This window comes from Peromyscus californicus, unplaced genomic scaffold, assembly GCF_007827085.1.
Source record: "Peromyscus californicus insignis strain IS unplaced genomic scaffold, ASM782708v3 Scaffold_10__1_contigs__length_136768540, whole genome shotgun sequence".
Taxonomy (NCBI): domain Eukaryota; kingdom Metazoa; phylum Chordata; class Mammalia; order Rodentia; family Cricetidae; genus Peromyscus; species Peromyscus californicus.
In genome coordinates, this window is record NW_026294391.1 from 52825838 (window position 1) to 52840341 (window position 14504).

A 14504-nucleotide genomic window follows, 5' to 3' on the forward strand; every position below is an offset into this window, starting at 1 on the left:
GTTTACCACCCTTTGACAAAAAAATTAGTTTATTTATTTACAAATTCATCATTTAATGTCTAATAGAAGTACTATGTCAAGGAAATTCTTAGTGAATCAATGTGGTCATTGTCAATAAAGACAAGTGTGTGGGGCTGGGAAGATGGCTGAGTGGGCAACAGTGTTTGCAAGCAAGCATGAGAACCTAAGTTTACAGTCATTTAAAAGAAGCTGGGTGTGACCAAAATACCTGTAACCCAAGTGCTGCAGGATGAAGACAGGAAAATGCTGAGAGCTTACTAGCTAAGCCAAACAGCAAGTTCTGGGTTCAATGGGAGACTCTGTCAATGAAGCAAAGGTTTTGAATGCATGGGCATGAGCACACATACCTGCACAAACACATGTGAGCATATATACAACACAACACATCACACACAGACACACACAGACCCAGACATGCTCATTGATTTACACCCCCAAATCATAGTGAGTCCTTTGCTAAAGAGAAGAAAATAATTCTAGTGAAGACTCTAATCAAGGCTTTGTGAAGGTTGTGAATGACAGTTCTTCAGAATTATCTCTGTCTAAGTGAAATGTTAAGTGTTTCTCTTCTACATGAACTATGTCCAGCCACCAGCACTAACTATCTCCCTTCCAAGAAGCCTTTTGGATCAATACATATTTTTTTACTTTGTTTTTATTTTTGGGATTATAATATAATTATAGTATTTCTCCCTTCCCTTTCCTCCCGCCAAACCCTTGCATATAGTCCCCCTTGCTCTTTTTCAAAGTCACGATCCTCTTTTCCATTAATTATTATTGATTGCATGTATGTATATCTATATATACGTATATTTTCCTAATTATAACCAGCTCAGTCCATATAATGTTACTTGTATGGATGTTTTTTAAGTTTTTTTCATATATCACACCGCTTTGGAAAATAATGGTATTAGAGTATTCTGAGATTGGCAGCCCCTGACTCTATCAAAAGACATGGAAAGGGAAGTTACCTTTGACTATTCAAACAGACATAGCAAACTACAGTACAGAATACAACTCTGTTCTTAACTTAATGGAAGAAGACAAAATGATAGCACATATGATTTCGCCTATCATTAAAGAGTTTTTCTCTGACAAATCATAATGCTAGAATATTGCTTCTGTTGCTTTTACTTATTACTGTGGTACAATTCCCCAGAACCCAGACTTCATTTTTTCTATCAGTCCACAGACCAGAAGACACACCATCAAGGTGCTATAGATTCAAGAAAATAGGCTCTCTTCTTACATTGTAAGTTATCCTCATATATGAGCCATTCAAAATATGAGAACATCTCAATATGTATCATCAGAGTACCTCAAATTACCCTTTGAGAAGATCCAACCCATACCTCTTAACCTGTTTACAGTTTTATTTCTTTATTCAGTATGAATGATCCCATTTTGCTCTGACTCTACATATGCTAACAGTGCAATCAGAAGATAGAGTTAAAGAAAGATAGAGAAAGCCTAACTCTTTTTTCTTTTAAGGTTTTATTTTAATTATTTAAAACAAATTTTTAGATTTAAGTATATTCTGACCATATTCTTCCCCTTCACCAAAGTCCTTCCAGATTTTCTCCCTCTCCCTACCCACCCAAATTTCAGTTCTTTTTCAAAAGAAGCAAATAAAAACCCCACACAAGATCACCCTCCTCAAAACAAAAAAGCAAAATGAAAGAAAAACCAAATAGAAAAATAAGTAACAAAACTCCACCAAACTGTAACTAAATAAAAGCACCCATGAGCACACACACACACACACACACACACACACACACACACACACACACACACACACACACACACACAGTGATGTACATTATACATTGGTCAACTACTCCTGACCATGAGGCCTGCCCTGGACTGGTTGATATACCCAGTATCACTCCATTGGAGAAAATGGATTTTTCCTCTCCCAGCAGATATAAATGAGTGTTCAGTTGTTAACCTTTACCCTAGTGGCTAATTACTAGTGGCTAATTACAATTCATCACTTCATTTATTTTTTAAAAGATATAACAAAATAAAATATAATAAGATAAAACAAAAGTTGTCACATCAAAACTTTACAAGACAAACCAATAGAAGAAAAAGAACCCAAAAGGCACAAGAATCAGAGACCAACTCATTTGTACCCTCAGGAATTCTATAAAAACACTAAATTAAAAGCCATAACATATACACAGAGGATCTGGTGCAGACCCATGTAGGCCCTGTACATGCTGCCTTAGTCTTTGTGAGTTCATGTAAGCTTTGCTCATGTTAATTTAGATGGTCTTGTTTTCTTCGTGGCCTCCATCCTCACTGGCTCTTACACTCTTTCTGCTGCCTCTTCCTTGGGGTTCCCTGAGCTCTTGAGCTGGGAGGGATTTGATGGAGATTTCCCATTTAGAGCTGATTGTTCCAAGATCTCTCATACTCTGCATAATGTCTAGCTGTGCTTCTCTATATTTGTTCCCAAATGCTGTAGGAGAAAACTTCTCTGATGATGGCTGAGCAAGGCATTGATCTATGACTATAGCAGAATGTCATTAGGAGTCATTTAATCACTGTGCTTTCTGTTGTTGTTGTTGTTGTTGTTTTCCTCTTGTAGACCAGTATTAGTTTTCCACTAGGTCACTGGGCCATCTAGTCTTTGGTTCTTGGCCACCTAGGTAGCTGGGTATGGGTTCCATGTCATGGAATGGACCTTAAGTTAAATCAGTTATGGTTGGTTACTCCCACAAGTTTTGTGCCACCATTGCACTAGCGCATCTTGCAGGCAAGACACCATTGTAGATCAAAGGGTTTGTGGCTGACTTGGTGTTTGTGTTTTTCTTTTGAGAGCATGCAGAGTACATTTCTGTACCAAAGAAGCTAGAACTTAGAGGTGGAGGCTTGTATGTGGGCACCAGCGTAACTTCTCCATGTCCAATGAGTTGTGCAGGTGTTGTCTTCAGCAATGGGGGCTTGCTCTCAGTTTGTGGCAAGCAATCTATAGTCTTGTCAATAGCCTGAGTTGTTTGGGCCTTCCCATTGGGCCCTTTTGGCCAACAACTCAATCAGATGTACCCCAATCCTGGTACAATGTTTGGTGACAAGAGATGGCCAGCTGGCACTGTGCCTCCTTTGTTATTTGGCTGTTTCATTTAGATCACCTTCATATATGTATTTTAAGAAGTTTCTACTGTATTAGGCTTTTATACTACCTCTCAAATGTCACTTAATTTTAGCTGTTTCTCCTGCTATTCCCTCCCACAACCCCCTCTCCACTTGATCCTTCTGTTCCTGCCCCCCATCTGTGTTGATCCATAATTATCTGTTCTACTTCCCTTTCCTAATGAGATCTAATTGCTTATACCTACCCTGTTTGGGTCTGCAGATTGTAGTTTAGTTATCATCAATTTGACAGTCAATATCCACATATAAATGGATATTACCATTTTTGTCATTCAGGGTCTGGGTTTCCTTACTTAGGATGATTTTTTTTCCTAGTTCCATTCATTTGCTTTCAAATTTCCTGATGTACTTTTTTTTTAAAAAAAAAAACAGATGAGGAATACTCCATTGTGTAAATGTACCACATTTTCTTTACCCATTCTTCTATTGAGGGACCTCTAGGTTGTTTCCAATTTCTAAAAAGCCTATTTCTTGGATAAAGTTCATGATGAAGCTATGAGGCATATGAGCTACATCTAAGATGAAGGATGAATACAATACTGGAGGAAGAGAATCTTTCTATTGTGATAAGAGAGAAGACAGAACAAAGAGGATCAGTGTGTAGGTTTAGAAGGAGATCTTGGCAAACAGGTTTTCTGCCTTATGCTCTCTTGATTCCTCTGTGATGTAGCTTATAGAGTCATCTGCTGAGGGGGAACTATTTGAGGAAATTGGGAGAAGGGTTAGGATAGCTACTTTGGAGTAAGAAATAAAGTCATTATTGCCTTATAGCACTGTGGGCTTAGTTAAAATTAGACACAGAGAATCCAAATTTTTACATGTGTATTTTTTTTTCTGGTGTTATTCAGCATATTGGGTAAAATACAAGGCGAGTATAGTTACTGTGATTTCATATATGAGTGTTTGAAGTTATGGACTGTGGATTCTAATCTGGTCATTAGTGGAAGAGAAGATATGGATGAAATGGGTAGGTCAGGGAAGTCAAATGCTTTAGAAATAAAATGTTTAATGAGGGGGAGAATAACAGGATTTTTGCTAGCAAAAGAATAAGCATTAAAAAGAGATATTTCTATTAGATTTGGGATTTCTGTTGTGGTGCAGGTCTGGATGAGCAATCAAGTATGACCATGATTGACCATGAGTGGTAAAACTGGAGTGAATATACAAGTCACTAGAATGAAAGTGTCTATTCTTGGGATGGGAATCGAGAAAGACTATACCAATAACCAAAGACTTCCATGGATGAAAAGAACTACTAGATAAGAGTAACAAGAAATGTTTTTGTTTTTCTAGCTAGTTAATGTGGTCCCCAAAAGAAATCCCTCTTTACTCAAGTGAGAGAAACAATATTTAAATAGCACATACCTCAGAAAATAGCTCAGCTTCATTGAAGGAAGAAAGGAAGAATTATTTTGAGACAGGATTGAATGTGTAGAGCAGTACATTTGACAGAGAGCAGGGGCTTTCTGAAGGGATAGTGGGAAATGGTGGAGGAAAAATCATACAGCATTTAATGAGGATAGAGAAAGGGACAAGAAACACAGAAATAAAGGCAGATGAGTAAGTTATATTTTGGTTTCCGAGGTCTATGCACTTGCCCTTGTTTCCTGTGACCACCCAAAATCAAATTAACATTTTAATATTGGTTTTTACTGATGAAATTTCTTACCTGACAGTTTCATGCATGTCTGTTAATGTATTCTGCTTACTCTCTCTCCCTTTAACTACCTCAACCAGTCCCTTTCTCAGATTCATAACTTTTAGTTTGGTTTTGTGACATTCAGTTTAATCAGAGCCATCTGCATGACCATTGGATTGGAACTATTTGTTGGAGCCTGGTGAGATCATCAGTGGGTACTTAACTGAAGGCAATGGTCCTCACTCTCCCTAAATCTATCTGTAGCAAAGTCTAGCCATGAGCAATAGAGACCTCTGAGCTACTTCTCCATCTATGCTTAACTGTTGACAATGTCATTCTTGTATAGATTCACGACAGGCATCCACACCTGCTTTGAGTTTGGGATTACAGGGGCTTTGTCTTGATCAGGAGATGACATTTTGCAGCCCTTCTCCATATCTTCCATATCTTCCATTCTTTGTGACACTTCTTCCACGTTCCTAAAGCCTTACAGTGGATAGTATAAATGTGTTGTTTAGATCTGAGCACCTGTGCAGCGATAGGCCTCTGCATTCATCATTATTCACAGGCAAGAGTCTTCTTTCATTAAGCTGAGAGTATCATATGTCTAAAAGGATAAATGTAAATAATTAGGATGTGGCTTGATGCTATGTTAATTTGATAAACAACAGTATTGTATACCCCTACCACACAAGACCTATGATCTGCCCTACTATGGTTTTTTGACTTTGTTTAAAGTACCAGGCATGGATTTCCTTGTTTTCTTAGAGCAGGTATCAAATCCAATCAGAGAGACCTTAATAAAGTAGTAAATTCCAAAGAGAAATTGCTTCAAGTAATGTAAATATCCTATAGAAATCTTATAGATTAGTACAAAGAATAATAGGATCAACCTCTTGTCTTTTCCCACAGAACATTTAAGTACTATGACTACCATTACCAAAGAAATTGGAAAAGGTATGTTGGATGATATATATACACTGAGAAGTTACATGTGGAGTGTGTGTGTGTGTGTGTGTGTGTGTGTGTGTGTGTGTGTGTGTGTGTGTGTATAATATATGATACTTCTAGCATTTCCTACATGACTAAACTTGGGCACCATAATATAACACCTTAAGATTTCTGTAAGATGTTAAAAGCCAATGAACTAGGATTTAGTTACCGTCAACATGTTTATTCACCTTGTATCACCCATAACCTTTTGAGCTTGGGAAAACAGCCACATAGAAAGCTGTATTCTTAGCTCACAAACTATTTTATGAGGGAGAAGAAAATTCCAAATCCGGCTAGGTCAGACCTGAGTTACAGCAAAAACAAAGATTGCTACATGAATAATGTGAGACTAGAACAAATACCAGATGTCCTTTAACAACTACTTTTATTCTTCTCTCTTTTCTCTATAGAATACCAAGGAATTGTAGCTTGGGGACCATTTGTTTGTTTCTCTTTAAGAAAATATACTTTTCCTATGATGTGTAGGTCAAAATTATTGTTTAATTGTTTACTCCATTTGTGTCTTTTACCAGAAAGATTCAGAAAAGTTGTGTGAGGTACAAGGACTGTTAGACCCATGTGTGCTATCATCCCTGATATCCCCATACTTGGGAAGGAGAGCAGGAGAATCATAGGTTAAAGACAAGCCTAGACTTAAAGTGAGACCATGTCCCCAAAGATTAAAAACCCCATATAAAAGGGATACTAAAGAATATCAGTTTACTCTGGAGATTTTCAGCTCTACTGAAAACCAGCTTCTCATTAGTAAAGTCCCTATGATCTACTTAAGTGTCTCATGAATTGTTAACTATGGACTGGGATGTATCCTGGAGAGGTTGGAGAAAGGTAATGTAAGATAGAAAGGGCAGTGCTCAGATCCCATTTCCTTCAACTGAAGTAACCTAATGTCATATAACTATATGTGTGTATGTATACATTTATCATTTGTTACATATGTGTATATATAAACATATATTTGTGCATGTGCATATGTGTATATAATGTGTGCACATTTGTATACATACATAAATAAAAATGTGTGCATTTTTCATAAACTCTCACTTGAGGAAAAAACTGTCAAAATATTTGGTATAATAAAGCTCACTAATTTTCTAAATTGGGAGTTTGTTCAGGGTCACAAGAAGAATAAATGCCAGAATGTAAACTCAGAACCAGAATGCTTTCCAGTTTCTATTTGAACTCATTACTGTGCATCTTCTTCCAGTTCTGTGAGAACATTCATTCATCCAATTATGCGTTCATCAAACAAGTGTCAATTACCAGGGGCACAAAAACAAATAAGATATAATTGCTACTTTCCAGTGCCTAAAAATGGAATGAGACACAGAAACAATAATTGTAATGCTAGATGCTGGGCACAGAACGTGTAAACAGTAATACTATCTTATAATTATTGTATATTTGCTATTTACCAGGTGCCATGCTAAATATTCCATGCATATTATTAACTCATTTAAATCTGATAATAATCTCCTTTGTTAGGCATGGTTATCATTATCTACATTTTATAAAAAGAATAAACTAAGATTCATTAGGGATTCGGCCACTTAGCCCTAGGTCACAGACTAGATAAACCATAGGTTTAGAAAGAACACAGGCAATTTGGAACCCTAGAGGAAGGCACCATTAATTGCAGCCATGTAACATGGAGCTACAAAGGAGAGGGAAGTATTCAGGCAAAGTAAGAAGTCTGAACAAAGATAGAACCCATGGAGGTGCCATATTTTATGGGAAATGAAGACTGAGTTTCTGTGGTTGAATAATAGTAGATTAATATTAGAAAGGTAGTTTAGACCCTGACTGAGATGGTTGAAATGTGTAACTTAAAATTCTGAGCTTTGCCTTATAGTTCAATTGAAGACAGTGGAATGTTTATATGACAGAAACTATTTGACAGTCATCAAAAAAGAGTTACCTGATATTACTATTAACATGATTCACAAAGATGGGAGTCCAGACAGCATGGTGGCACGCTGTCACAGTCTAATGGTTAAAATGAACATGGATAAGCTGGCTTGATTTAACGTTCTTCATGTAGTTTCACTAGTTTCCTAGTTCTACCCTCTGAGTCCATGCAGAACAAGTCTAATTATTTATTTTTTCTATAGCATTTTAAGTATTCTCCAGTGACTCTTAGCTCTTCCCATGGGCAAACAGAATAGGTACATCACTGATTTTCAAGGAGAGCTTCCAGCTGTGATATTATAATTATCTGATTATAAATTTGAAATCTGTCTTCATCAGCTGGTTTGAAGAATGGGGACAGATATTCTGTCCTATATTCATGGACTTATTTTTCTTGGAGATGTCTGTAGAAGGTAACCTCATGTATGGGTATCCCTTTCCTCTTCCCTCACTTCAGCAGTGATCCTAAGAGACATCGGAGGGGGCAATGTGAAGATGCTGGGCATGAAGATAGCCATAAAGGATGCTGAGATTCTGTCTTCTGTTTTGATTGCCATGTGTGTAATTCTGCTTCTTGTTGCTCTGGCTCTTGGTGGTGTAGTCTGGCACCAGCATCGACAAAGAAAGCTTCGGCGCAACAGGAGGTCCATTCTTGATGATAGCTTCAAGCTTCTGTCTCTCAAGCAGTAATAGAAAATACATCTGGAATGTAGCCCATGCTCCCAGGAAGCCGTGTGCTAGCAGCAAACTCTTGTCAAGGGGTAGGGGTAGTGGAGAGGCAGAGAATGGAATCAAAATTATCTTGCTATTTCTTTATTTATTTACATGGAAATCATATGCTCTCACTTTTTCTTTATTTTCCTTGCAACCTGAGGCAGTTAGGATTAGGTAAGTTCCTTTGTATACAAACTTCAGAAGCTAGGGTGTGTCACCCTTCAGTACTGGAAGGTACAGAAATTCCTAGAACATAATTGTTCTCACTGAATTGATACCAAGAAAAAGGTACCTAATTAGGTTTCTATTTCCGGGACCTAACAAGACAAGTACACTTTTAATTGTGGCCAAATGATCAGCCACAAAGTTAACCCACAACTAAATAAAGGACCAAGAACATAGGCATGCTGGAAAATGAAAGGTAGGGTAGGGAGTGGGGATCCAAATTACACTTTAATTATCTTTAGCAATGGACTATTTAGGAGAAGCAAATGAAAGGGTTGTGGTTGTCATGAGTACTACAACCTCTTGAACCAGAAACACCTGTAAAACAGTCCTTCAAGTTTCTACACAGTGGTACTGTAGGGAATTTTGAATGTTTGCTCAATGTTTGAGGTAGCAAATCTTGTCCACTGAAGTACTTTTTAAAAGACTGGAACACTGAATTTGATGATTTTGGTGATTCCCATGGCAACTGGGAGGTGGAATTACATTTTAAACAAAAGAATTTCAGTGATCTGGGGAGGCACATTATAGATATATACACTTTGTCAAAGTAATCCTCCATGTCAGGCAGAGCGGTAACATCCTAGAGGAGAAGTTTTATGGGTGCTAAACATTTTTGGAATGTCAAGAAAAATGGCCAGAGAAGGTACAGAGACAAGACTGATACCTGTCCGCTGGAAAAAGGTAGGTGCATGCATGGTGATTTGGTAGGTGGGGGTGGGTATGGGGCTATGAGAGGCATGTTTGCAATTTATGAACCTCTTTATAGAACAGAATCATTCCTTCCTTACCTTCAATCCTCTCTGAAACTTTGATCAGAAAACACAAACAAGAAAATAGGAATGGGGTAAGACAGTCCATTCCCACTCTAGTTTCCACATGGCAAATGGAGAACAGAAGGGCATCATGGAGAGTCATGATAATAGCAATCGTATGGGAATATAGCTTAGTGGTAAAGTGATTGCCTAATAAAAGAGTCCCTGGGTTGAAAAAAGAGCACAAAGGAAACAGAACAGAAAACAAGGTAATAACAAAGGTGCACTGTGATCTTCTTATACATAGCAAATAATTCGAATTCCTGATTGGATTGGACTTGCCTTGGTTCATTAAAGTGGGGATTAAATGATTTTACTTAGGGTGACTCAGCTGCAAATTGAGTGGAGACTCAAATTTTCATCTCTTTGATTCCAAAAAGATTCTATTCACCCTTTGTCATGCAAACTTCTACTGTTCTTTGTCTTTCTTACCCACTTGATTTCAAATTGTGAGGTTGCCTAGCAACTTGTTTATTTAGTTAGCAACCCACAGAGTTGGTTTCCAGTTGCCATAGGATGTTGCAGGTTGGAGGCCAGAGATGAAAATAAAGACCAGAATAAGGCATTTTATTCGTCCATGATCAGTGGCTTTCTGGAAAATTTCTGGAAATCTGGGTAAAATAGATGTGGAGGAACATATTAATTACCCATTATCCTGTTATAGAAATAATATGCCTTCTCAGTGAGAAATCACTCTACACACTTAGAGATAGAGTGAAGGCTCTTAACGAAAGTGCACATGGCTGACTGTGGCTAATGCCCAAATAAGAGTCAGAAATGAATGGAAGATTTTACTGACTTATATACACCTTAGGCTTATGCATCCCACAAACACTGTCATCCTAAAATCTTTTTCTCTACTGGCCCAAGGTTACACTTTGAACAATTTAAACAGTCAGGAGACTTCAAGTCTGGCCACTTAGGCAGATAGGAGATTTATATAGCACAGATATCACCATAATTATTTTTAGGTATACCAGTGTTATTCCTTTTTGAGTAGTTGTTACCTGGGGTCTTCCTTTCTACATGGCAGACGTGTGACAGAGCAAGATGGTACAGAGGTTCCTCCATCTTATATTCTTGTGGAAGCTGTTTTAGGTTTGACTAGAATTTCATCTCCTTGATGGAAAGCTCTGTGGAAAATTACCGAACTCTAGCAACCTGAATTCAAGACGCTCCAGCTAATTTATCTTGGCTTCTGTTAAACTGCCTGCTTGTGCAAACCTCCCCCTCCATCTAATTGCTTATCTTAGCTTCTGTTAAACTGCTTGCTTGTGTAAACCTCCCTCTGCAGCTGCTAAGCGAGATAGCAGGGTATAGTTTTGCCTTAAAAAACCCCTTACTCTAAATTTTCAGTGCTATTCTTGGGTCCTGAATACCTGAGTTTAGTCCCAGCTGGCTGGAATAAAGACTTTCAACTGGACATAAACTGTGTCTGAGTAGTCTTCTCTGGTAGGCTCCCTATAACAGAATTTGTTTTTCCTGATAGGAACATAGGAGACTTAATGGCAGACCAGAAATTAATGATGGCTATGATTCTATTCTGCTCCAACTCTAGCTATCCCTTAGAGGTATATCTTTGGTACAGGAATCAGGGCCAGTCCTGGTGAATAAACATTCACATTCTAGCATCATAAATTTTACTTATCTGTAATAGGCCTGGTGAGCATGCTGCTTATCTTTGAGGTGTTTTGTAGCTAGTGATACTTAGGCAAAGTTTCACTTGTGTGACTTAATCTCTCCCAAGCAAATCTATTAGTAAGTTCTTTATAATAACAATTTTTATCACTTTGAATTTCTTTTACAACAATTTACCACAATTCAAGTGTTAGTATTTAAGCCTTTGCAAATTGATAGATTAAGCAATAAAAGACAACCCCCATTTGGGCTGTTGTTTATGTGGAGATTAATGAAAACTGACTCTATTTCAGGGAACCCAGTCAATTAATATTGATAACTTACATATAACTGGGAGGTCCTTAGTTTGTAGATGTGAGACTGAAAGATATAGGTATGGCATGGTGAATTTTAAAAGACTTTAAAATTATTTTTTAATTATGTGTATGTGGGGGGGGGATAGAGCAAGACCAGAGGCATCAGATGCCCTGGAGCTGGAATTACAGATGGTTGCAAGACACTGAATGTAGGTTTGAAAACCAAACTGAGGTCCTCTGCATGAGCAGTATTTGCTCTTAACCAATGAGCCATCCCTGTAGCCAAACTTAATGCATTTTTTTCTTTGAGTAATTCTCCCTCCAATCAAAAAATGGAATCTTAGAGCCTTTGTATTTAGAAAAGAATGTATTTTTACTGAAGTTGTTCTAAATATGGATATAAGGAGGTACTCTGCAAAAAATAGTTAAATAGTGCTCTTTTCCTGTTCATTGCTCAAGACCGAAGTTCCCAACATCAGCACAATAGTGTGTCTTGTTTGCTTTCTCTTGTTTTTAAATATTTTGTTTTATTTATTACTGTTGTGGAGTGCATGCCAGATAAACATGTGGAGGTCAGAAAGCAACTTTCAGAAGTGGATTTTCTTCCCTGACCGTGGGGTCTGGAGATTGAACTCACATTATCAGGCTTGTATGACAAGCATCTTTACCCAGGGAGTCACTTACTGAACCCCAAATATCTTTATTTGTTTATATATTTTTTGGTTTTCATTTCAGTTAAAAGTTTAACCATTTGTTAGCTTAGCATGGTGGCTTATGCATATAATCCCAGCACTGAGACATAAAGGCCACAAGTTCAAGGTCAACCTAGAGTGCATAGTGAGTTCCAGACCATCCTGTGTTACTGAATGAAACTGTTTCTCAGTTTCTCAAAACAAAGAGGGCGAAAACTCACAACCATTTGTTTGCTGGACTATTGTATTCTTTTCATGCTGTTTTTCTCAGATTCTCTCTAGACTTACAATTGATTTTCCAGACAGAAAAGTGAGGTTTCAAAAATATAATTAAGCCTCTAGTTTGAACAACATATTGTACATTTAGATCTCCCTGGAGATAATTAAAGCAGCAACAACAGAAGAAGAAAGAGAAAATCAGTAAATAGGGACAGCAGGGCTGAAAACGTGTTAGCTTTGCATCATATGACTCTCTACCCAGAACAGCCAAGTCACAGCATACTTACACTCAAATAAACAAGGTAGAACATTGTGATGGTTTGAATGAATATGGCCCCCATAGACTTATGTTTTTGAATGCCCAAAGGGAATGACAATATTAGGAGTTGTGGCTTTGTTGGAATAGGTATGGCCTTGGTAGAGGAAATGTGTCAGTATAGATGTGTGCTTTAAGGTCTTATATGCTCAAACTATATCTAGTGTGACACTCAGTTGCTTTTGCTGCCTGCAAATCAAGATGTAGAACTCTAAGCTCTTTTTCTAGTACCACCTATACCTGCACACTGCCATATGATACTGCCATGATGATACTGGACTAAACCTCCGAAACTGTAAGCCAGCCTAATTAAATGTTTTTCTTTATAAGAGTTAGCATGGTCATGGTGTCTCTTCATAGCAATAGAAACCCTAACTGAGACAATCATATGTATAGAAATAGCCAAAGAGTTACAGCAAATTAAGTGACAGTAGGTACCTTTTAGAAACCCTGGAAGCTGGAAGGAAGTAGCATAGTATTTTTCTAATGAAGAAAGAGAAAGATTACCAAAGCCAAGAATAGTGGTACACACACCCATAATTTTAATGCTTGGAATGCAGAGTAGGGAAGACTGAAGTCCATGGTCAGCTTAGATTTCATTGAAAGTTTGAAGCTAGCCTGAGCTACATACTGAGAAGCTGACTCACCACATCATTCAAAATTCTGTATCTAGTGAAGAGTCTGCATTTTCTAGAATTGTGTATAAATACAGTTCATGTAGTATGTACTATGTGGTCTAATTTCTTTGCTGTATGTATTAACATCTTTTAAAATAATTTCTGAGTTGTATTCTATTGTATGGAAATAATGTGATTTTTTTTCAGTTTACTTATTGTGGGCATTTGAGTTGTACTTATCACAAAAAGTTGGATTGAACATTCATGTACAAAAAATTAGATGATATTCTGGAGCATACAATAAACATCATTAAATATAGACAAATTGAAATCATACAGTTTGTTTTTTTTTAACCACAGTAGATCCAAACTAGAAATCAGTAACTGAAAAAAATTAGGAAAATCACATTTAACACTTAAGAACTTAAAAATATAATTTAAAATACTTCATGGATAAAGGAAAAGTTCTCACTGGCCCTTGAAGTATGATTTTAAATTATGACCTTAAGTTGAGGTCTCTGGGCACAAGAAAGATTTGGCAGACCAGGATTTAACAATAGTGTGACCCTATGATGCTCCCATGAGCTGCCCATTAGAGGTATGTCCTTGGGGGTAGGAATCAGGGCCTAATGACTGGCTGTTATTTCTTAGATCCAGTCAAGAATAAGTGGGCATCATTGTGGGAGCCTGTTCTCAGGTTCCTCGTGGCTTTACCCAGCAGGTCTGCATAGAGGATGATTAGACCACGGGCCTGAGTGCAGGTGTCTGAGATGGTCTGCACTTGGCTGTGCTGGGGGAGGAGGTCTTTTGCTCCACCCCTTGGCGTCTCTATAAAAACCCTGGGGCAGAGACAGTCGGGCTGGTTGGAATAGGTTCCAGGCCCTCTCGAGGCTATCCTTTATTTTCTATCTGTTTATCTCCACGATATTCTCCGCAATAAATCCTTCTATCTAATATTTCCTGCTGCTCGCACTCAAGAAAACTCTGGGGAACTGTGGGGGTGGTTGGGTAAACGCCCCACAGAATGGCGCCATGAACAGGGACTAAAGAAAAAAAAAAAGGGACTAAAGAAAAAAAGGGGGGACTAAAAAAAGGGGGGACTAAGGACAAATGAACAGGGGCTAAAGACAAAGTAATAGGGACTAAAGATAAAGGAAAATAATAGTTTTATTACAGAGTTTTTGGCGAAAGTGCTGAGTTCAGCCCTGCCAGTGGATAAGGCATGCCGGTG

The 14504-nt window shown here is 37.8% G+C and overlaps 1 protein-coding gene across 4 annotated transcripts in view; it reads left to right on the forward strand.

Moving 5' to 3' along the window:
* The window catches only part of Heph (hephaestin), an 88764-nt gene extending 75192 nt beyond the window's left edge, over positions 1-13572 (forward strand). For 3 of the 4 annotated variants that reach the window (XM_052733175.1, XM_052733167.1, XM_052733158.1), the window contains 2 exons: positions 5735-5779; positions 8199-13572. In XM_052733175.1, the coding sequence (XP_052589135.1) occupies positions 5735-5779; positions 8199-8431 (278 nt within the window). In that variant the 3' untranslated portion in view covers positions 8432-13572. The remainder of the gene's footprint in view (positions 1-5734; positions 5780-8198) is intronic. The other variant, XM_052733184.1, reaches the window with a different exon arrangement.
* Positions 13573-14504: the final 932 nt, after the last annotated feature.